Genomic DNA, 22,039 nt, shown 5'->3' with positions numbered 1-22,039 from the left:
TAATAAAGGATGAAATCAGGCTCTGCAGACAAGCTTCAACTGGAACCAACTCATAGTTTAAAATTCATAGGAACACTTTTCAGCACAGTTAATTATGACTTCACTGCCTCCAGGGGTTCAGATTGTAAGATCACAGGTCAGAAAAATAATCTGCAGTACCAAGATTTCAGACCACTTGGTCCTTCATGCTCTAGGATCAATGTCGGCGACAATAAAACTAGTATCTTTAACCAGATTTTATAGGAGGATTCTACACTGGATGCTAGCAACACAATGGTCGATACTTTACTAACTCATGTCAACTCTGGTACAAATCAGTCACATATGCAAGACAAATCTATGGTGGTGAATTCAGTCAGATCAGGTTCTAAAAGGCCCATCCGTTCATTCCTCTTCAGCCCAAGGCCATAGTGACCACAGATGCTTCCCAGCTCGGGTGGGGCTGGGGCATTTTCTGTGGAAAACAGTCCAAGGCACTTGGTCTACCCAAAGAGGCCAGTTTTGTATATCGGTGTCCTAGAGATGAGAGCAGTACTTAACATTGCAGGCCCTTCAGAATACTCTCCCTTTGGGGACAGTTGCAATTCAAACGGACAGTATGTCAGTTGTTTGGTACATCAACAAACAGAGGGGACCGTATCTTACCCCTTGTGTCTTGAAGCACTCAGTGTGCGCCAATGGATGATCTCATCCATCTAGTTTCTCACAGCAACACACATTCCGGGCAAGTCCAGTGGGATAGCAGACAAAGCTGAGCAGGTGCATTCTTCTACCTCACAAAAGTTCTGTCAAGAGTGTGACTGAAGTGATTTTGAGTCAGTGGGGCGAGCCTTGCTGCGTGATCCTTTTGCTTCTCCCCTAAACAATCAATGGTGCAGCTACTTTGTCCTAATCCCCCCACAGGGGAGAATCACCAAGGGATGCCCTACTTCACAATTGGCTCCCCGTACTACTATATGCCTAGCCACCAATCCCGCTAATTCTGAAATTCCTACTGAAAGCTCCCATGTTGAAGAACAAAGTTATCTTCATTGGACTTTACTGGCCTCAAAATTTAGTTCCCCTTCCTTTGGCATCACTTAACCAACCTTGGGATCTGGATCTGACTCCAGAACTCCTGTCTTACCCATCAGGCATGATCCATCCAGACATATCAAAATAAGAAAGTAAACCAAACAGTCCAAGTAAAGCACACAAGGCTGGAAGCCAAGAATTCAGCCAAACTATTTATTTAAACACTGGTAAGTGCTTTCGTCTGGTGACCATCACCAGACTTCTTCAGACAAGTTTAAACATCACAGTAATCCACTTTTATACATGCCTAAACAGAATAATTAGCTATCAAACAATTAAGAACTGATTGATTTATTTGATTGTTAAAATTCTTATTTATCAAAATTCAGGCTGATGGCCTGACTTCTGCAATTCCATTAATAGCCAGATGACCTATGCTCTTCCCCTGTCCGACATACTTTTATCTTCACATAAACCTTTAACACGTAAACTCTATTACAGTAAATGGAAAAGATTTGTGTACTGGGCATATCAGAATCAGGCTGAACCTTTTTCAGCTCCAGTACTTAACATCCTTGAGTTTTTTGGTCCTACTTTTTAAAGAAGGAACTAGTTCCTCAACCCTTAAAAGTTCAGTTAGCAACAATGTCAAACTTTTACATAAGTTGTGCAGAGCTTTCTTGAGAGGCGCTCTACTCCTCAGACCTCCTTTTAAAGACTCCACTCCCCAGTAGGAACCCAATCTGGTACTGGAGGCACTTGTACATTCCCCCTTTGAACCAGCAGCTGTGTGTGACCTTAAATATCTTGCTTGGAAAACTAGTAGCCATTACATTTGCTTGACAAATTTCAGAAATTCAAGCATTGTCTTCAAAACCACCATACTTGTTACATTACGAACCAATGCATCCTTTCTTCCCAAGGTGGTGTCAGAATCAATATCAGTTAGTCCATTAATGTGACAGTTTTCTTCCCCAAATTTACTAACAAAGGCGAATACATTACTCTCTCTCTCTCTCTCTCTCTATATATATATATATATATATATATGTATTTACTAGATGTTCACAATTCTGTTTTTACCTGCATAGAACAGAAGACGGAAGAAAAGCAGACCAGTTTGTTTCCTTTGTGGACTTGAAGTTGGGAAAAGCAGTTGCCAAAGTAACTTTAGCCAGATAGCTAACTGACTATATTTCATTTATAAAAACTTGGGTGTTACCTTACCACAACCAGTATGAGCTCATTCAACTAGATACATAGCAACATCTTCAGTTTTTTTTTCCAGGACGTCCATGGATGACATGTGCAGCAGCTACTTGGGCTACTTTCCCATATCATTGTTATTCCTTACAAACTGGATCTGGTCTCCAGAGGTAAAGTATCATTGGTTCAACTGTGGTCAGGAACTTCCTTGAGTTCACCCGGGATTTTAGGCAGCTGGGGACTCTGTCACATCAGTTGAGAACAGAATGAAAATTGACATCAGATAAAGATTTTATGCATTTACCATAATGTCTGTGTTATCCATTTTCATTCTTCAACTCCACGCCCACCAACCCCATCCTTTGAAAACTTTTGGAAGTATGAACTTTTAAGGGGCCTCACTGTCCTTTGTATTGATCTCCAGATATTCTTTTTTATGTACTGACTGCATGCAATTTTTCACCTTTCTTTATCTATGCGTAGTAAATATTTCCTTTCTGGCAAAAAAAAAATCAGCAAACAAGATCTGAGGTACCTTAGGGGTAGGTGCATTATGGTTAAGGGAGAGTTTTTTGTTGCCACTAGCTTTAGCAATGGATGAATCAGATCTGAGGGATCGAATACAAACTCCTCATTTAAGGAAGAATGAAAGTGGACAACACAGATGGAATGTTATGGTAAGTACATAACTTTTTTTTGCTCTGATTAATTTAAATGCATCTACTGTAGCTTTTCTTCCCAGGCCTATTCTGAAAATGGGATTTGCCCAGTCTGACTTCCCCTGTAAACAAAGCAAATACATAAATTAAAGCCTTTATGAAGTCTGTTGCATATTATCAGAAAACTGTATTTGGAAGCAGACATGCATTTGCAACATTTTTGCTGCTATATTATGGCTAGAATTTGAATCTGTAATACTGTGAAGTGGGAGAATTGGGATGTTTGTATAATGGGAATATGGTCGCACGTTTGAAGTGGGGTAGGGTTAATGGCTGTGATGAACAACTGGTTTAAACATGGATCAGGGCTTGTCTCTGTCTTTCCAAAGTAAAAAAGTGTAGATGCTGAACCAGGAGGGTTTATGTTCTTCGAAGGGTAATATTGATTGCCATTTTAATGAAAGGGATTATGTACTACTCTGTAGTTTTTAATGTCACTGACCAAACTGTACAGGAAATGCCCAGAAGATCCCCCAGAAATCCTACAAAATGGTTATGGTAGTACAGAACAAAATAAGATTTTTTTCTACTGTAGGTGGCAATGGGACAGTCCTCCTTCAGATTTAATGTTGGAGGTGGTGATACCTTTGTAAGACTGCCATTCTTTCTCTTTCCTTAACTGTAGCTTTTATATGGGGCAGATCCATGGACATTTTCTCCTCCACTGCTTTTTCTCCATTTGTATAAGAATAGCTTGTCTTCAACATTTTTGAAAACACACAGCAGTTATAAATCTCCCTTTAAGTATAATTCTACTTGAGATTGTCAAGCTCCAGGTTTAAGCAGATGTCCTTCAAGGATGCATCTGCAGTCTTTACAAATGGGTTGTCTTGTCGTCAGGCAGCCCTTCGGTCGGCCGGATTCCAAAGTCTGAGTCTGGACTTCACCCTATAAAGGCATCAGCCAACGCCATTTTCCTCGGTCTTTCTTGCTGGCACCAAGCAGAAGCTGTTCGGTCGGTCAGATCCAGAGATTACTACTACCGAATACTACCGAAGACTTCTATAAAGCTGACTCTTTCTTACCTCAGCCGATGTCAGAGAAAGTTAATAATTGTTTATCTTGTGGGAAACAAATACCTCATAAAGATTTCCCTATTGCATACATTGTTTAGGCCCAGACCAGCAGCTTGTCTTGCCTGCGCCGGACTTTGCTGAACAGATTTTGGCTCGATTTTGCCTACATTATGCGGATCCTCCGACTCGCAAATAACCAAGAAAGAAAAGGACGAGCAAGCGGTTCTTTTCTACCGAGACCTCTTCTATCATGGTAGGAAATCCAACCTTCTGTTGCGATTTCACAGGATTTATCAGACACCATTCCCTAGATATTTCTACCCTGCACGTGGAGCTGCTAGGCCTCCTCCAGCTATTGCCAGGGCTAAGGCAGCCAAAGCATCAAAACCTGTGCCTGCCAAGCCCCCTCTCACAGGCCCAGCACCAGCTCCCATATGCTTTTGGCAGAGGATCTCATCTCTTTAATAGTCCAGCCACATCCAGACAGGGCCTCTCTCCTCCAGAAAAGGCCTAGAGCAGAGCCCCTGAGCCAGTAGCCACAGATGATTCCTCTGATGACTCAGATCATACAGACCCTCCTGAGGCTTCTTATTCTCCTTACGAAGACTCTGATGCTGAGGAGTCCATCCCTTCAGCCTCTCCTCCTGAGGAATTTTCCTTTGGGGAAACCTTGCATGCTATGAGGGAACAATTTCAGTGGCAGGGCCAAGATTTCTCAGATTCTAGAAAAGGCTTAGGACCTTTCTACACTTGCCACAGCATAGGCCTTTAGCTATACCTCCAGTCCTATCTGTTGTTGATGATGCATTTAATGATGTTTGCACTGCTCCCGTTACTTTACCTCCGGCCCCTGCTAAGCCCGATAGGTACTACAGGGTCCCGGACACTCATCACCACTTATATAAGGCTCCTTTTGCAGATCCAGAGACTATCTCCCAGGGCCCTAAAGCTGTAAAACCCTCCCTCTGAAAGCGATTCCAGGTCCTTAGAGATGGGGTAAAAAGTTTACACCTCTGCTACTTTGTCAGCTAGAGCTTTGAACTACCAATTTCATATGATTCAATATCAAGAGTTTATGCTTAACCAGTTGACTACAAAGCTGTCCTCAGAAGAATCTATAGATAAAAAGTATGTTCAGGAAATGTTATATAACATACAGCAGGTTAGTAACCATTCTTTAAAATGTGGCTATGATGCACTGGAGGCTTCCTTTAGATCAGCCATGACTGGCACAGTTATCAGGAGGCATGCATGGTTGAAAGAACAGGCATTACCAGACCATGTCAAATCTAAGCTTTTGGATGCACCTATGGACAAGGTCAATTTATTTGGTGCCCCACAGCAGGTACTAAAAGATGGAAGAGAAAGCAAAATCTGTGCAAACAGTGAAAGATTTCTTACAAGTTCAACCTCCAAGGTTTAGTAGGAACTGGCCTCCAAGAATTGGTCCTTTCCGGACTCGCACAAAGAGGCAGGAATAGGCTCTAGAGGCAGAAACCAATCCAAAGGTGCCTACAGGGGTCGCCAGTGGCAGGGCAACAACCAACGAGGCACGGATACAGCCACCACCACTACAACAACTCAATCACAGTGACTTTACCAGGGAACAACTAGAAGCACCCTTAGGCGGAAAGCTAACATTATTTTCAAGAAACTGGCACTGCATTACAAGAGAAAAATGGATTTTGCAGACTATAGACAAAGGTTACAGGTTCCATTTCCATACACTCCCAGGAAAGAGAGGAATGCCAAACCTACCACCTTCTCAAAGGGCAGAAGCTCTAAAACAAATATCTCAATTATTAAGAATGAGAGCTGTGGAAAAGGTACCATTTATGGAGCAAGGGAAGGGATTTTACTCCAGGCTCTTCCTGGTACCAAGAAAAGAAAACAAATGGAGACCTATTCTAGACCTGTCCGCTTTAAACACTTTCCTCATTGTCCCAAAATTCAAAATGCTGACCCTACAGTAGCTTCTTCCCATGCTGGGCAAGGAGTCTTGGCTTGTAACTCTAGATCTCAAGGAGGCATACCTGCACGTCCCCATAAGACCAATTTGCAGAAGTTACCTCAGATTTCTTGCAGGATCAGAGCATTATCAATTCTCAGCATTGCCCTTTGGCTTATCTACTAGAGTGTTCACAAAATGCCTGGCATCAGTAATCGCTCATTGCAGACTTCAGGGAATTCAAATCTATCCCTACCTGGACGACTGCCTGATACAAGCGGACAACAAAAACAAACTCACAGAAGATTTACAAAGAGTCATCTACCTGCTGCAAGCCCTGGGATATACAGTCAATACAAAAAAGTCAGGGCTGTTTCCATCCCAACGAATAACCTTTCTGGGTGCAGAACTGGACACATCAAAACAAATGGCATTTCTAACTGCAGAAAAGAAAGAGCAACTTCCTCTCTACTTGGAATTAACAAAGCAGAGCCACCTAACTGCAAGAAAAGTGCTACAAGCTCTAGGCTTCATGACATCCTGCATAATACTGGTACCTCATGCCAGGCTGCATATGAGAAAGCTACAGTGGTACCTAAAGAATTTGTGGTCTCAGCACAAGCACAGCCTAGAAACCAAAATTCCAATGATCCCATGCCTGAAGCAAGAGTTCTTATGGTGGGCTCAGGCCTGTCAATCCAACACAGGGCTGCCCTTCTGCAAAAGTCATCCAAGACAAACCATCACGACAGATGCCTCAGATCTTGGTTGGGGGCACACATGATGGGCAAGTGCTTTCAAGGCCTATGGACTCAAGACCAGCTGCATCTGCACATAAATCTAAAAGAAATGATGGCAGTAAAATTGGCAATCCAGGCATTCAGACCTTTTCTCCAAGAAGGCCAATTGATGATAAGGACAGACAACACCACAGTTATGTGGTACATCAACAAACAGGGAGGCACACCACTCATACCCTCTATGCCGGTTGGCACTGGACCTATGGGATGTGGCTCTGAGCTACAACATTCAGTTACAGGCAATTTATGTACCAGGGAAGGAAAACATTCTAGCAGACATATTAAGCAGAACTACAACAGATGCCCACGAATGGATGCTGCATCCGGACATCTTCAAAACCATCACAAGAGAATGGGGATTACCACAAATAGACTTGTTTGCATCCCTTTCAATCACCAGTTGAAGAAATTCTGCACAAGGACCTACCACCCACTTGCTTGGAAGGTGGACTCCTATCCTTCAGTTGGAAAAGCCTGACAGCATGCATTCCCACCACTACCTTTGATGCACAAGGTGCTTCTCAAGATCAAAGAGGAACGTCCGAGGATCATTCTGATAGCCCCAGACTGGCCAAGACAACATTGGTATCCACTTCTGAGGAGCATGTCCTGGGACAAATATGGACACTGCCCCTGATCCCATTACTGCTGACACAGAACAACTACAACATTCTGCATCCAAACTTAAAACTCCGCAGCTAACTGCCTGGAACATTACATAACAGCAATTAACCCAAATTTATCCCAAAGGGTTAAAGACATAATCCTGGAGGCTCGTAGACCTTCAACAAGGAAGAATTATGCAGCAAAATGGAAAAGATATCTCATCTGGAGTACTGCAAAGGGGCAAGATGTGACACTGGTGAACATAGCCAACATCCTGGAGTACTTGGCGGAGCTCTTCCATACAGGCCTGTCCTATTCCTCCATCAAGATACATGCATCAGCTATTTCAGCAGAGTACAACTTGGATCCTCCTGTCTTCTCGCATCCTCTGCTCAGACAGTTTCTGAGAGGAATCAAAAAGGTAAAACCTCCCAGGAAACCTCCATTGCCCACATGGGACTTGAACTTTGTGCTAGAAAAACTGACTCTTCCCCCTTTCGAACCAGCAGCAACAGCAGAATTACAGTACTTATCCTGGAAGACTGCTTTCCTGCTGGCAATAACTTCAGCAAGAAGGGTCTCTGAACTACAGGCATTAATGGCAGTGCAACCCTTCCTAATCTTCCATCAAGATAGAGTGTCCATGAGAACAAATCCTACATTTATGCCTAAGGTGGTATCCAGAGTATCTTTAAATCAGGCTATCCACCTACCTACATTCTTCCCCAACCCACAGAACAGGGGAGAAAGGCTCTTACATACCTTGGATGTACACAGACAATTACGCTACTACCTGGGCAGGACAAAATCAATAGAAAAACTGACCAGCTTCTGGTAGCATATGCAGCAGGAAAAGAAGGAAAACCAATTTCTAAACAGACAATCTCCAAATGGATAGGAAATTGCATTAGATTTTGTTACTCCTACCATGGAAAGAAAACTCCAGAGAACATCAGGCCTCACTCCACAAGGGCTACAGCCACTACCACAGCTTTCTTACGAGGAGTGGCTACCAAGGACATTATAGAGGCTGCTACTTGGACCTCCGTGCATACATTTGCCAAGCATTATAACTTACCTCTATACTCTAGATCCCGCTGGCTTTGCCACTGCTGTTTTGCAAGGGATCCTAACTACACCATAATCTCTTCTCATTTCCTCCTCCCCTAGTTTAGCTATGGTATTCTACCCATTTGTAAGGACTGCAGATGCATCCTTGAAGGACATAGTACAGTTTTGTACCTACCATAAATGTAGATGTCCGAGAGGAATGCATCTGCAGTCAGGATTACCCACCCTCCTTCCCCTCTGAGGTACTCCTAGGGTATTTGCCAATCTTCAGCTAGCTTGGCGGGGATCTATTATGGTGTATTTGTTTGTATATATGTACATACATGCTTATTTATGTGTTTGCTCTCTACTATTTGGAAACTTTGGCATTTATCCAAATTTAGCCATCCAAGAGGGCACCTGGCATCTGGGGCAAGAAACACTGAGGAAAATGGCGGCGGCTGATGCCTTTATACCCAAATAACTGCCGCAATGACGTCGGGTGAAGTGCGACACCAGCCAAGCCAGACCCAGACTTTGGAATCTGCCGATCAAGGGCTGCCTGACGACAGGACAACCCATTTGTAAAGACTGCAGATGCATTCCTCTCAGACATCTACATTTATGGTAGGTACAAAACTGTACTTTTCCTCGCTTACAATAGACAGGCTTCCATTTACTCATCTTACAGGACCATAATGTAGAGAATGGACAGAGGACTCTTAAGGAATATGAGTGGACTTTTTCCGAGATGTTATTGGTAAGGAAGGCATCTAAAAGTGAGCTATTTTCATAGACCAAGTTAGGCCTGGTAGATTCACTAATGTGGCCTCAGTTGTAAAAGGTAATAGCCTTGCTCAGTAAGGTTTTGTAGTTATTCAGCCAGTTATGTCCGAAGTCCTCCATAGTAATATATCTGTCATTTTTAATACCAGGAAACATTTGTCTGAGAAGACTTTTTTTGTAGCATTAGCTGTTTTAGTGTGCTCACATGAAATTAGTTCAAATGAATTCCATCTAACATTTGTTCTTCTTGAGCTTGTAGTGATGAGTAAGGAGTTAGTAGCATGCTTAGATTTCCACTTATCTCTTGCTATTCTAGTAATGTTCTCTGTGGAACTAAAGATGACATAACGTGCCAGCCCCATTGTCTTGGAGACGTAGAATCCTGACTGACTTTAGTGACCCAAGTTTGAATAGAGGTTTAAGTGACTTGCTCCTGGGGGCTGGAGTGACCCATCTTTGTCTTATCTCTCCAGGGTAGATGTAGAATCTCTTTGTAGAATCCCCAGTGAAGACAAGAACCACAGGACTGCAGAAGTGAGTGACACACCCTTGTTGATGCCTATGTTTGTTGAACCCTGGGGCAGTTCTGAACATGAAATAGGGGTGAGGGTCTTAAAGCTGTAAACTACAGCGGCCTTGGATGAATGAGTGTTCCATTGCTAAAATCCTAGCCCTGAATGGAGCATATGCATTGCAGGTCTCGTCTACTGGTGAAAAGAATGGGGTGTTTGACAACAGAGAGAGGGCAGTTTGATGTTTACAAGACCAGCAAAAAACAGGCATATGAGGTATTCTCACCTCTGCTAGTTACCAAAATATTCTTAAGACAGACCCCACCTATTCCTAGATACTTTAATCTACTTGAGCGCAAAAAAAAAAAAAAAAAACTGCACACAGGCAGGGGATGAAAACAGTTTTCTGTAAAACTCGTTTGTTTTACTTTTGTGAGAGCCAGTTAAAGATTTTTGACGGTACTTTGCAAATGTTAGTAGTCGATTTTTTTCATTTTTCTGTCATACAGGGTATGCATCTTTTTGTGTTGCTCCGTTTGCACCTGTTGATTTATTCCCATGTTAATCATACTCAAGAATAACAAGATCAGCATCATTTATACTCCTCTCCATGCTACTGCCATAACCATGTCTACCTTTACAGTTTACTGGGCATAACTGATAACACTTTATGCCTACGGATTCCTGAAATCTAAAGCCTAGTTTCATAAATTTGAATAAATTAAAAAATCATTTCTAATTGTCAGTATTTTATAGTCTATAATTTTAATTTTTTTTCTACTATATGCAAATGTAGTACATTTACAAATTGATTCTGCCCACTGCTTGGAGCTTATTGATATTGACACCCATCTCTGAAACATTTCACATTTTTTTCCTTGCATTTATTTTACATGTCATTGTAATTATGTCATAATTATTTGTATGATTAGTTAGTGCATATTTTGTTGAACAATGCTGGTGATGCCTTGATAATAAATGCTGAAGTGAAAAGTTTTGTGTTGACTTCTGTTACAACATATTTTTGTACAACTAGAGGTGGCAGTGTATCCATTAAGCCTCAGAGTGGTAAGGTTAGCATGGATCATGTGAACGCATTTGTTTACATGTGTAATACTTCACACTTCACTGTGTAAGATTGAATCATTATCCTTTCACAGCTTTAATGATTGGTACATCATTTTCACCTTCTGCTGTAATGCACACAATAAGATTTTATATTGTTTTTTTTTCCATGGAGACACTTGACTGCAACTGTTTTGTTACCATAGAAAATAAGTTCAAGACTCTTGTGGCATTTAATATTGGAGAGACTAGCCAAGCCTGGGATATCCGAGTGGGTAGCAGAAGCAGTCGTAGAAGTAGTTGCCTTTTCTTAAGTGTGGTGGTTAACTGACATGGAATATGTGCACCTTTTGTTGCTTCCAGTGGATCGTATTGTAGGACTGGATCAGGTGGCTGGAATGAACGAGACTGCATTTGGAGCAGCTTACAAGACCAAGAAGGGTATGTTCCGCACTGTGGGGCAGCTGTACAAGGAGTCGCTTACCAAGCTTATGGCAACTCTTCGTAACACAAACCCAAATTTTGTACGCTGCATAATTCCAAATCATGAAAAAAGGGTATGTAAGCCAGTATCATTTTGAACAGCTTTTTGAAACATGAAAATTTGTAGCATTTCTTTTTGGAGAGATTTTGATCAGCACATGTATAGAAATGCTGGAATAGTTATTAAGCTGCTGGTGAATCTTTGGTAGCCCTCAACCCCACCACCAACACACAGGCATGTACTTTCAAGATGCCAGTGTCTTGAGTTTTGATAATCGTATGTGTTGGCCTTATATATATTAACGTAGCATGATACTTTGCTGTCAGGGTGTCTTTTTTTATAGTAGTTGCATGTGAATTTAGATGTTTTTTTTTTTTTTTTTATCAGCACCACTAGCACAGGCAGTGATGCATCTCTGTGACCGTTCTCATAGTGCAGAACAGCCTTTCCTTTTTGGTGGCTTTTTTGAGACACTGTCTTAAATTCTTCTTGCATCAGAAATGGAAATCCAGGCACTATTTGAATAGATGAATCTTGCTGGTTTTGTCGCTGGATTTTTATAGTAGATTGTGTATTTTGTATAAGCCATGCCAGAAACCGTCTTGGAAAGTCTTGTTTACTCGTCAAGCCATTGCCTCTTGAATGATTTCAGAAATTTCCTGATCTGATGCCGTCTGTCATTATTCATCATGGCTGGTTCTTTGATCCGACCTCTGATCCGAGCTGGCAACTGAAGGACTGAGTCAGAGCTCAAGTTCCTCCCCTTCCCATAATCCCTGGCTGACCTAGAAGCCTCAGATCTCATTTGCCGTGGAAAAGCTTAGACATGTATCCTACACCTCAAGCGACTTCACTTCAGATAAGTGTAAAATGCCTTTTTCTTTTGGGGTTTCTTTCCCTTGTTATTATAGCTTTAGTGTGCCCTTTCCTTCAGTGTGATTAATTCATTTTTCCTCCCCTCCCCTCCCTGTAGCTTTATATGTCTTTTTCAGTGGGTTCCCCCCTTTTCTTTCTGGGCCTTCGGTAGTGTTTCTCCATCGTTTTTTTACCTTAGCTGTCCCTCACTTAGCTCACTTTCTGCCAGTAAAGTAGTTTTTCTATCTTCCCCTTCCCATAGAGAATGTAAATATTCAGATGTGTGTGCTTTATTTTCTTAAATGTCTGAGAAGTCTCCTGGCTTTGAAAGATGCTCCTCGTGCAGTCAGAAAATGTCTCATTCTGACTCACACAAGAAATGTGTTTATTGCCTTTGAGAGAGTCACCTGGAGGTTGAATGCGACACTTGTGCCTCATTCAACCCCAGGGCTCTCATAGATCGCAGGAATAAGCTCCTTTTAAAGGGATTTGCTAAAGGGGGGGGGTCTCTAGCCTCCAGCTCCCCTGTAAGCCTCCTGCAGATCCCAAAAGAAAGACCTCTTCTTCGAGGGATTCCCATTCAAAAAAGCTGAGGTTCTCTGATCGCAGATCCCCTGATCTGACCCCAGCTTCTTTGACTTTGGATCCGGGCTGTTCCGCTCAGAGAGCCTTGGAGGCCCTTGAATCCAACTCTGTGCAAGCCACCTTTGGATCAGAACGATCTGTCGGATCAGTTTTCAGCACCAACTAAACCATCGGATCTGTCCAGGTCTTCTGATCGAAGGTTATATATGATCTGATGATCATTGACAGCTCCCCCTTGAAGTCCAGGAGTTCGGATCCAAGGCATAGGAATCTGTCTCCCTTCCAAGACTGCAGGACTCTGTCGGGGTGTCTGGCCAGGTCAGGACATTCTTAGGTATCCTCCAAGTCCTACAGAAGTCTACTCCCCACAGATATGGATAGGATGTTGAGTTTTCTCAAGTCATAAATCGAATTGGGCTTGTTGCCATCCCTGGCTTAGTTGCCCAGGGGATCTTCCCTATCCGCAGGACTTCACTCTCCTCACCTGACCCACCCGGGTTTGTATCATCAAGATCGGAGTATTCCCTGTGAGAGCCCGATGGTGTTGGGTGTCCCTCCCTTTCCAATAGCATCTGGGTCCCTGCCGGGCTGTGTTCTGCTTCCCTTGGAACTAGCTGCTCCTCAGCCCAGTGAGGTCTATGCTGGTTCCAGGAGGGATGGGGTCAGGCCCGGAGTTTTTGGACCGCTCCCTCCCCTTGGGAGCCTCCATGCTGGATAGCTCTGGGCCGATATTGTCTGGAGGCATCTGTGCTGTGTCGGGTCCCTCCTTCCTGGATGGCTGCAGCCATGGGAGCGGAGAGGGGAGCCTCGTCCAGTCCCTTGGCCTTCCAGGCAGTACAGAGGACCTTCTTCAGCTGGGCAAGTTACATCTCCTTTCTCTCTAGATCCTCCCCAACCCCTTTCATATTTGGGCAGTGAGCCCTCATCATCTTTCCAGGGTCAGCCCTCCCATGAGTGCCTTCAGATGGGCATTACCCCACTTATGGTCCCCACCTCTGAATCCTCCCCAGAGCCCACCATGGAGGAGGCCCCTCAGAAGAGGGCATGCAAGAAGAGTCACCTGGACTCTCCTAGAGAGTCCCTCACTGAGGACATGGATTTTGAGGAGGGCGACAGATCCTCCAGACTCCCATCTGAGGAAGTGTCCTTTGGGGACATCCTCAAGATTCTAAAGCAGAGGCTGTTGCTCTTCCCCCACCCTGTCTTCAGAGGAATCTGTGTTCCTGAAGGCCTTTGGGACAGGCCCATCTTCTACCTGGGTGTCCCCTCCTGCTGATGAACTCTTAGAACTCATTGCCGACAGGGTGTTGAAGGAACCAGACACAGTGGAACCAGTTCCCAAAAAGGCTGACAATTTTCTTAGTCCTCAAAGGATAAACTTTTTGGAGTAAGGATGTCCCCATTGATGCCATTGTGGTGGCTGGAGCTACATAGAAGGAGCTTGCCAAACAGAGCTCCACGATTCATCTTCCAAACAGGGAGTCTTGGCTGATTGACTGCTTTGGAAAGTGCATGTTTGCCTGAGACCAGCCAACTACATGGCACATTTTAACTGGCTTCAAAGGGATTTGGTCTCTAAATTCACCACCTCCCTTTCAGAGTTGCTGCCTCCAGAGAGTCTTAAATTGGTGTCTCTGAAGTTATCCATTCTAACTTCCCTGGCTAATGCTTCAATGAGCTTCATGCAGCGGAGGCCACCTCTTGAGCGGTGGGCGCAGGCATTGCCATTAGATGGCATGCATGGCTTCACTTTTGTGGGTTTGCAGAGTCCTTTAAGGTGTCTTTTACTAATGCCCCCTTTGATGGATCTACCTTGTTTGGCCCTCCATCAGAGACATTGACCCACAGCAAGCAGGAAGGGAAGAGACTGTCCACAGTAGGGATCAAGTTCTCTACTCCCCAACAATCCTTTTCCAAGAATTACAGGGGCAGTAAGAAACTTCCAGGATGCTCCACAGGAATCCTCTTCTACTGGCCGGGGTAGGGGATTCAATGGCAGATACTGCCCCAGAGGCAGAGAGGTCTGCAGAACCAGGGCTTCCGGGAACCATTTTCGGAGAAGCCCACTCAGCACTCCTGAAGCACTGCCCAGCTATCCTGCCCTGGAGGCAGTCAGGGGACGACTCTCCCTTCACCCACTAGCCTGGACCAATATCACCTTAAGTCAGTGGGTATTAAAGATCATTTCCAGGAGTTATTTCATACCCTTTTTTCTGCCTCCTCCAATTCCAAAATCTCTCCCAGACATTCCACCCTGCCAAAGGGAGTTGGCCCATTTCGAGGTCCAAGACTGTCTTCTGAAATGGGCCATTCAAGAGGTCCCAACAGGGTGAGACTCTGGAACTTGCTCCTTTTTGGTGCCGAAAAAGACCAGGGACCTTGCGTCCCATTTTGGACCTCAGCAAGCTTAGCCTGCCAGTTAAGAAGTCCAAGTTTCGGATGGTCACTGTAGAGTTCATTCAGTCTCTTCTGCACAAGGACGATTGGATGTGCTTAGTGGATCTCAAGGATGTGTACTATCATATCAAAATTGACAGGTGCTCCAGGAGATACCTGCGCTTTTGGTTAGGGGCCAATCGCTATCAGTTTAGAGCGCTGCCCTTTGAACTCATCACAGCCCCCCCCCCCCCCCCGGGTGTTTACCAAATGCATGGCAGTGATAGCAGCTCATCTCTGATTGCAAGGATTCCAGGTTTTCCCATACTTGGACGATTGGCTTCTCATGGCCCCCATGACGCATTAACTGTCTGTGGCCTCCGACTAAACCCTCCACCTCTTTCACGATCTTGGCATCACAGTCAACCTCTCCAAGTCAAGTCTTGCCCCATGTCAGAACCTAGAGCTTATTGGGGTTCTTCTAGACATGGCGTCAGAGACTGTAGCACTCCCTCCCTGCAGAGTTCAAATAATTCGGGACCAGGTCCATCAGTTGCTGATGCTCGATCATCCCAAGGCCCACTTAATCTTGCAGGTACTAGGTTCATTGGCGGCTGCTATACAGCTAGTGCCTCTTGCCAGATATCACATGCAGGTCCTGCAGTGGAACCTGTGACCATCAGAATTTCTCAAGTGTGCAGAACCACCACCTTGCTTGGCTTAAAACCCAGGATCTGATCCTAGATGGACCCTTTTGTCTTCCCCAACTCAAGGCCATGGTGACCGCGGACACCTCTCTGTTGAGGTGAGAGGAGGGGCATTTTCGGGGAAAGATGGTTCAAGGCACGTGGTCCCCTGTAGAGATCAAGTTCCACATAAATGTCTTGGAGGTGAGAGCAGTCCTAACGTTGCAAGCCTTTCAGGAGTGTCTCTTTCTCGGGATTATAGCAATTCAAATGGACAACATGACAGTGGTCTGGTACATAAACAAGCAGGGGGGAACATGTTCTTATCCCCTGTGCAGAGAGGTCATGAGAGTGTAGGAATGGGCGATGTCTTCCAGGTGCTTTCTTCTTGCAACACACATCTCTGGCAGTTCCAACGTGTTAGCTGAGAAACTCAGACACGAGTGGTCCCTGAATCTGTCAGTGGCACATCAAATATTCGATGGTTGGGGTCTTCCGTGCTGCTTTCTGTTTGCCTTCCCTGTCAACCACAAATGCAGCAGTTATTTTGCCCTGATCCCCCTGTCTGGGGAGTCTCCCAGGGATGCTCTAGTTCACGACTGGTTGTCAGGGATTCTATATGCTTACCCCCCAGCTCCACTCATTTCCAAAGTTTTGCAGAAAGCCTGTTGTCTGAAGACCACTCTCATCTTCATTGCCCCCTTTTGGCCTCATCAGGCGTGGTTCTCCCTGCTTTGTTCTCATCTGAAGTATCCTCCCTAGATATTGAATCCCACCCTTGATCTCATTTTCCATCCTCAGGGGCCTCCTCTTCCTGACCTTCAGTCTCTTTGTCCAACACCACGATTCCTCCAATTCCAGTAATCCTTTCCCAGTCCAGGCTTTCCTCTCCCTTGAGGAATATTTTCTTACCTTCTTGGAAGACTGTTTTTGAGAGGCTATATTCTAGCAAGTGGAAAAGATTCTCAATTTGGGCCAGACAACAAAATGTAGTCTTTTATTCAGCCCCTATTCATGGCTTTCCTATTTCAGGAAGGGGCTAGTTTCTCCACGGTTAAATTTCAGTTGGCGGCCATCTCAAATTTCCCTGTGAATGAGGGTCCCACCTTTTCTTCCAGACTGTGTAAGGCCTTTCTCAAAGGGGTAATCCCTTACTTATTGTCTCTTATTCTTCCCCTTTAAATTTCTGGCCCTCCCATCCCTTGGGCCTCGGCCACTCTGTAGGTTGGAGTGAAATTGTTTAATTTTTTATCTTTTGCTACCAAACATTTCTATTGTATAGTGTCACTTAGTGTTTGTGTTTGTCCCTTCCTGTGCTTGTGTTTTGTAATGTCCATGATTGTAAACAACAGGCTTCAAGAAGTGCAAGTCTGCTATTTGTGATGTTAGTGTTTTTCCTGTCACACTTGTGTAAAATGCCTACATCTGTTCTTGTTGTAATGTGTATGCTCTGACTTCTCAGCCCTCTTCTCCTTGTGCTGTAGCTGAACAATTCCCTTTCCACGTCCTGCAGGAAAGAAGGGTCCCCCAACTGTTTCCTTCGGGCAAAAAGCTTAAGGCTTCTAGGTCCGGCGTCCAGCTGCTGAGTCGACACTCCAAGCCATCGTCTACCACAAGCTCAGTTACTGGCTTCGGCAAGAGACTTCCTTCTACTTCAGTGGTTCCTCTGCCCGCCATCACCGGTGCATTGGAATATCTGAGTCGCCCCAGACTCGACAAGGTGGAACGTGTCTCCTAGGGCTCGGTCCAGGTCACCGCGGAAAAATAGACGCTTCATTCGCTCTCCCATCTCCATTGGTTCCTCCGTCTGCTATAGATTCCTTGGTTTCAGGTCATCTGCCCTTTCCATACTATGACCTTCTATAGACATAGAGGCTTCTGTCCTCTTTCTCGGAAATTGGTTGGGCCTAAATGCAGCAGAGCCCAACTCATCAGTCGACAAGCATTCTCCTATTCTGGCAGGCCTTTCCTCCTTTTACCTTTTCATCAGTCAGGGGGCGCCTTTGAGAGATCAGGTAGCGCTTCACCGATACAATTGTGGAGTCACCCACGCTCCAGCAAGATGCTAGAAGCCTGGGCTGCGCCGTTCCTCCTTCTCCTTTTGGCATCGACTTTTCCCGCACCTCGCCGATCGAAGTGGCCGCGCTCGAAGCGCTGGTGAGTTCGGGTTTGATATCGCCCGGCATCGGGCAGATCTTTGCCGAGGTTTCTTTCAGGCCTCGAGCGGAGGTTGGCTCTGCCTGACAGGGTGCTCTTCGGCCTCGCGATGCGTGTTGTTGTCCCGGCTCACTTTCGTCTGCTCCGTCGGCTTGCTCCTGTTCGGGACGCCGAGCTCAACAGTCTGGAGCGTCCTCATCCCTCTGTCAAGAGCCGGAGCCCGAGGTCGGCTCCCCTGTGGGTGTCTCTCGGCTCCGGCAGGCCTCTGCTGAATTGGCCCCTCCCCTTTAGCCTCAGGTTTCGCAGGTCTCTCCCTTTGGCCTCTATCTGCCCTAGGCCCTCTGACACGGAGAGGGTGTGGGAACCGGTTCCCCTGAAGGCCAAGAAGATGTCCAGGGAGCAGACATTCTCGAGAGTTGAAACAGAGGGAAATTGCATGTTCCTTAAGGAGTCCCGGGCCTCTGACATCTGTGTACAGGAAGGGCGCTCAGCTCTCCTCCTTCCTGGGAGATGTCTGGGCCCAGACCCTCTTCTCAAGTGCAAACAGAGTGACTTTTGGCCACGGCTCCCTGACCCCTGTGTGGGCAGGTGTCCCCCTTGACCCGTTGCTCCTTATCAAGCAGCACTAAGGGAGTTTCTGTGACTGCTATGGTTTGGTGGGCCACCACTAAGCTTGACTGGTAGCTGATCCTCGTGCACAGCTCATCCCATGAACCTTGATCCACCATCACATGGACAGGTAGTTTCTGCTTGTGCTATGGTGGTAGCCGCTTTCTGTGGAGCGCTTATTGACAGGCCTCTGAAGTGCCACTCGCCTTCAAAGAGACTTGATCAAGGGAACAAGGACAGGTGAGATGTTAAAGGATCCGGTTTGCTGAGGCTTCAGGATAAGATGCTTTTCTTTGTGGCTACCCTAAATCTCTATAGCCATGGCCTCCAAGCCTTCTTTTCATATGGGCTGGCTGGATTTGGTGCGATCCCAACGCAGCAGTTCCCTTCAGGATGAGCCTGGATGCTGCTGTGCAAGAGGGAATAGGTAAAAAAACCTCACGCCTTCACTAATTCCCCGTTTGATGGATCGCCCCTTTTTGGTCCTCAAGTGAAAGCGCCCTTGGACAAGCCCTTGTTGCTGATGTAATTTTATGACCCCTTTAAAACGCGCTTTCTACCTCTTCTAGACCTACCCATCTTTTATCCTCAAGTGGAAAAGAAACTCACCTCGTTGTAAACAATCTCAAGAAAACTTGCCTGATTTGAGTGCTTTTCCTCTACTTTTTAGACTGAAATAATAAGCCCAGTAGACGTAGCCTCTAGGAGTGCGCAGGTCCCTCAAACCAGGCAATCGAAACCTCTGAACTACCTCCTTCCAGCATCCCAGAGGTGTTGCCCGACCCCCCACGTCCGGCCTAGAGGAGGCATTCAACCACCTGTACCCAGAAGTCGGAAGCCATCCTCTCCTCAACTCAAGTAAAGCAGTCCACCCGACTGGCCACCTCCATTCCGCTTTTCGGAAGTGATTCCATTCCAATCAAAAATCCTGATCCCCTAACCGAAGACAAGTGGGGATCATGCAGCGCTTCCAAGCTATTCCATTGCTTGTAAAAGAGCCATTCAGCAGTTCCAGCAGAGCCCCAGAACCATCCGAATCTACTCCATCATGATTAACCAAAAGAAAAACAGGCTTGTGAGACCCATAAATGATCCATGTATCCAGAACAAGTGATCCAAGAAACAAGGAAGTCTTCTTCACACTAAAAACCATCCTACCCCTATTGGGAAAGGACCCCTGGATACTTTTCTATAGACTTCCAGGAAAAGGATATCATATAGAATGAAATGATATAACTACGATTTCTCCGAAAACAAAGGAACCAGTCATTTTCACTAGAGCACTGCTTTTCAATCAGACACAGCCCCTGGGTAAGCCTAGAGACCCAGGAGATTTGGTTGCCCCAGCTGGGAGACAATAAGGATTCCAGGTGTTTCCTGCTTTAGATCTCACCGACAGCCCAGCTCCTGCCAAGCATCTTCTTCTACTCTTGCTCTCACCTAAGACGCCGTGATTTTTCAATTTTTAGGTTTTAGACTAAATTGCAAAGCACTGTTTCCAAGGCTACATCTATATTACCTTAGAGACTACAACTTAGATTTATTCAACATGTTCACATCCTAAAACAGATCAAAGGATAATCAAAGTCAGGCAGATACATGGTCTCCTCTTCCAGACATTGTCAAGACACAGTCAAGATTAGTTCTACCAACACAAAAAATTACAGATGCAAGTATCCCTCTACTCTCCACAGCCAAATTTCAAATGAGAATTAGCCATCCTTCACTGGGAATTATCACTACAAGGTCCTTCAACTTCCTCCAACAACACCATTGTGATTATGCAACAATGCAAGAATCATCTTCTTTGCGGATTTTCATTTTCCGATGTCCCACAAGACTCCTTTGTCCTTCCCTCCGCTGTTCTCACGATCTCGGGTGACTTCCCTGATCGGGTGTGGGGGCATTATCAGGGCAGAATCCTTCGCAGGGTATATGGCAAGGAATAGTCGACCACTTGTATATAAATGTTTATCAGGGCAGAACAGTCCAGCATGCTGTGCTTCCCTTGAAGACTCTCTCTTCCCTTGGGAAACTAGAGCCAGACGGAGTTTGACAAAAGCCCTGAAGTGTCTCTCAGATGTCTATAGTGTGTCAGACGGACAACTATGCTCTGACGGCACTCAGATAGTGAGCTAAAAACCACTTCCTTGGAAGCAGCTGTTTCTGATAGCAAGCCATCCCCGAAGTCCAATCTTATCGCGATAAGTTGAGCAGAGCTATTTCTCACATCCACGAGTGGTCTCTGAAAGATTCTATCTTGGAGAAAAATTTTTTCTCAAGTGGGCTTCCTAGTTGAGCGCACCTTTGCTACTCCCAAGCTTGCTTTTTCTATTTCACCTCTTCCTTTACCCCTTTTTTAAGGTTTTCTCCAGTCAAAACAGCAAGTGCAAAGATTATTTCAATCTCTCTTTCCTACTCATCCCAGCCCAGAATACAGAAAAGCTATCCAAGAATCCAGAAATTGATCCTCATTCCTCCTCACTGCCCTCGGCTGCGGTTTGGTACCCCACTCTGCTATCAATTTCTGTTGAGTGATCCCTTTCTGGTTCCGACTGGCCCCCTCGGCTTGCCTTGGTTCCAGTTACATGACTTTTGGAGCATCTGCCTTATGAACTCCTCACTTTCCATTTCCTCATCTCTCAACCTAGCCTTCCCTTCTCAAATATCTCGCCTGGTTTCTCACTATTTTGATAGCTTTCCCCATAAATTCTTTAGTTAAGATTTATCTTAGTAAAGAAGATTCCGTTTTATCTATTGGGAACGCTTCGGAATTGGATATAGATCAGGAAGTTGCATGATCCCAGTCAGTCCTTTGATTTTGATCCTGAATCTCTTTCTTAGCAGGTTCATCTCCTTTCTATTCTTTAAAGTTCACCTCAAGTACTCAATTCTAACTTTCAACTTCTACTCATCTCAGGCATTGCCATCTTGTCTATCAAGCTCACAGGCAGCTTTTTTCTTTCTTGTTTTTCTTCTTCTTAAGTTTATAAGAAATCCTCCTCCCTCTTCTTTTCTTCTTTTTTCTCCTCCTACATCCTTACCTCTTTTCCCTTTGAACTCCTGCAGCCTTGTTCACTGAAATTGCTACCTTCAGCTTCCTCTCTCTCTCTTCCTAGCAGACTCTTCAGCTAGAAGTGGGTTCAGATACTTCGCACTCAGCAGGCTTCAGCACTCATGCACGTTGTTTCATAAGGATAGGCTATCCTTGCTTAACCGTATCATCCTTTTACTCGAACCTATCTATCCTTCAAACTCAAATAAAAATTCACTCCTAAATCAAATTTTTCCTTTTTCCTAACTTTTCTCTGAACAAAATTCATTTGGCTAGACGCATTGCACAATTGCTGTCGCTTTTGATAGGACCCATTATCAGATCATTGAACTGACCAGTTCAGAACAGGCCATGCAGAAGGCAGTTCTTCTCTTTCTAGAAGAAAGAAATCACAGAGTCATGCTATAATCCCTGATTTCCCTTTTGTGTACATTTCCTAGACACCATATAAGTTGCTTAACAAAACTTAAGCAAAATCTCGACTAGATCTGACCAGAGCTTTGGCTTTTT

At 44.9% G+C, this 22,039-nt stretch overlaps 1 protein-coding gene across 1 annotated transcript in view; it reads left to right on the top strand.

Annotated features, from left to right (window-relative positions):
- MYH10 (myosin heavy chain 10) overlaps positions 1-22,039 on the top strand; it is a 2,709,460-nt gene that overhangs the window by 1,305,295 nt on the left and 1,382,126 nt on the right. The window contains exon 16 of the mRNA XM_044086713.1: positions 11,086-11,279. Within this exon, the coding sequence (XP_043942648.1) occupies positions 11,086-11,279 (194 nt within the window). The remainder of the gene's footprint in view (positions 1-11,085; positions 11,280-22,039) is intronic.

The sequence above is a fragment of the Protopterus annectens genome, chromosome 10.part0 (assembly GCF_019279795.1).
Source record: "Protopterus annectens isolate FY-2018-M chromosome 10.part0, PAN1.0, whole genome shotgun sequence".
In the NCBI taxonomy this organism is placed as follows: Eukaryota; Metazoa; Chordata; order Ceratodontiformes; family Protopteridae; genus Protopterus; species Protopterus annectens.
This window is presented reverse-complemented; position numbering and strand designations above follow the sequence as displayed.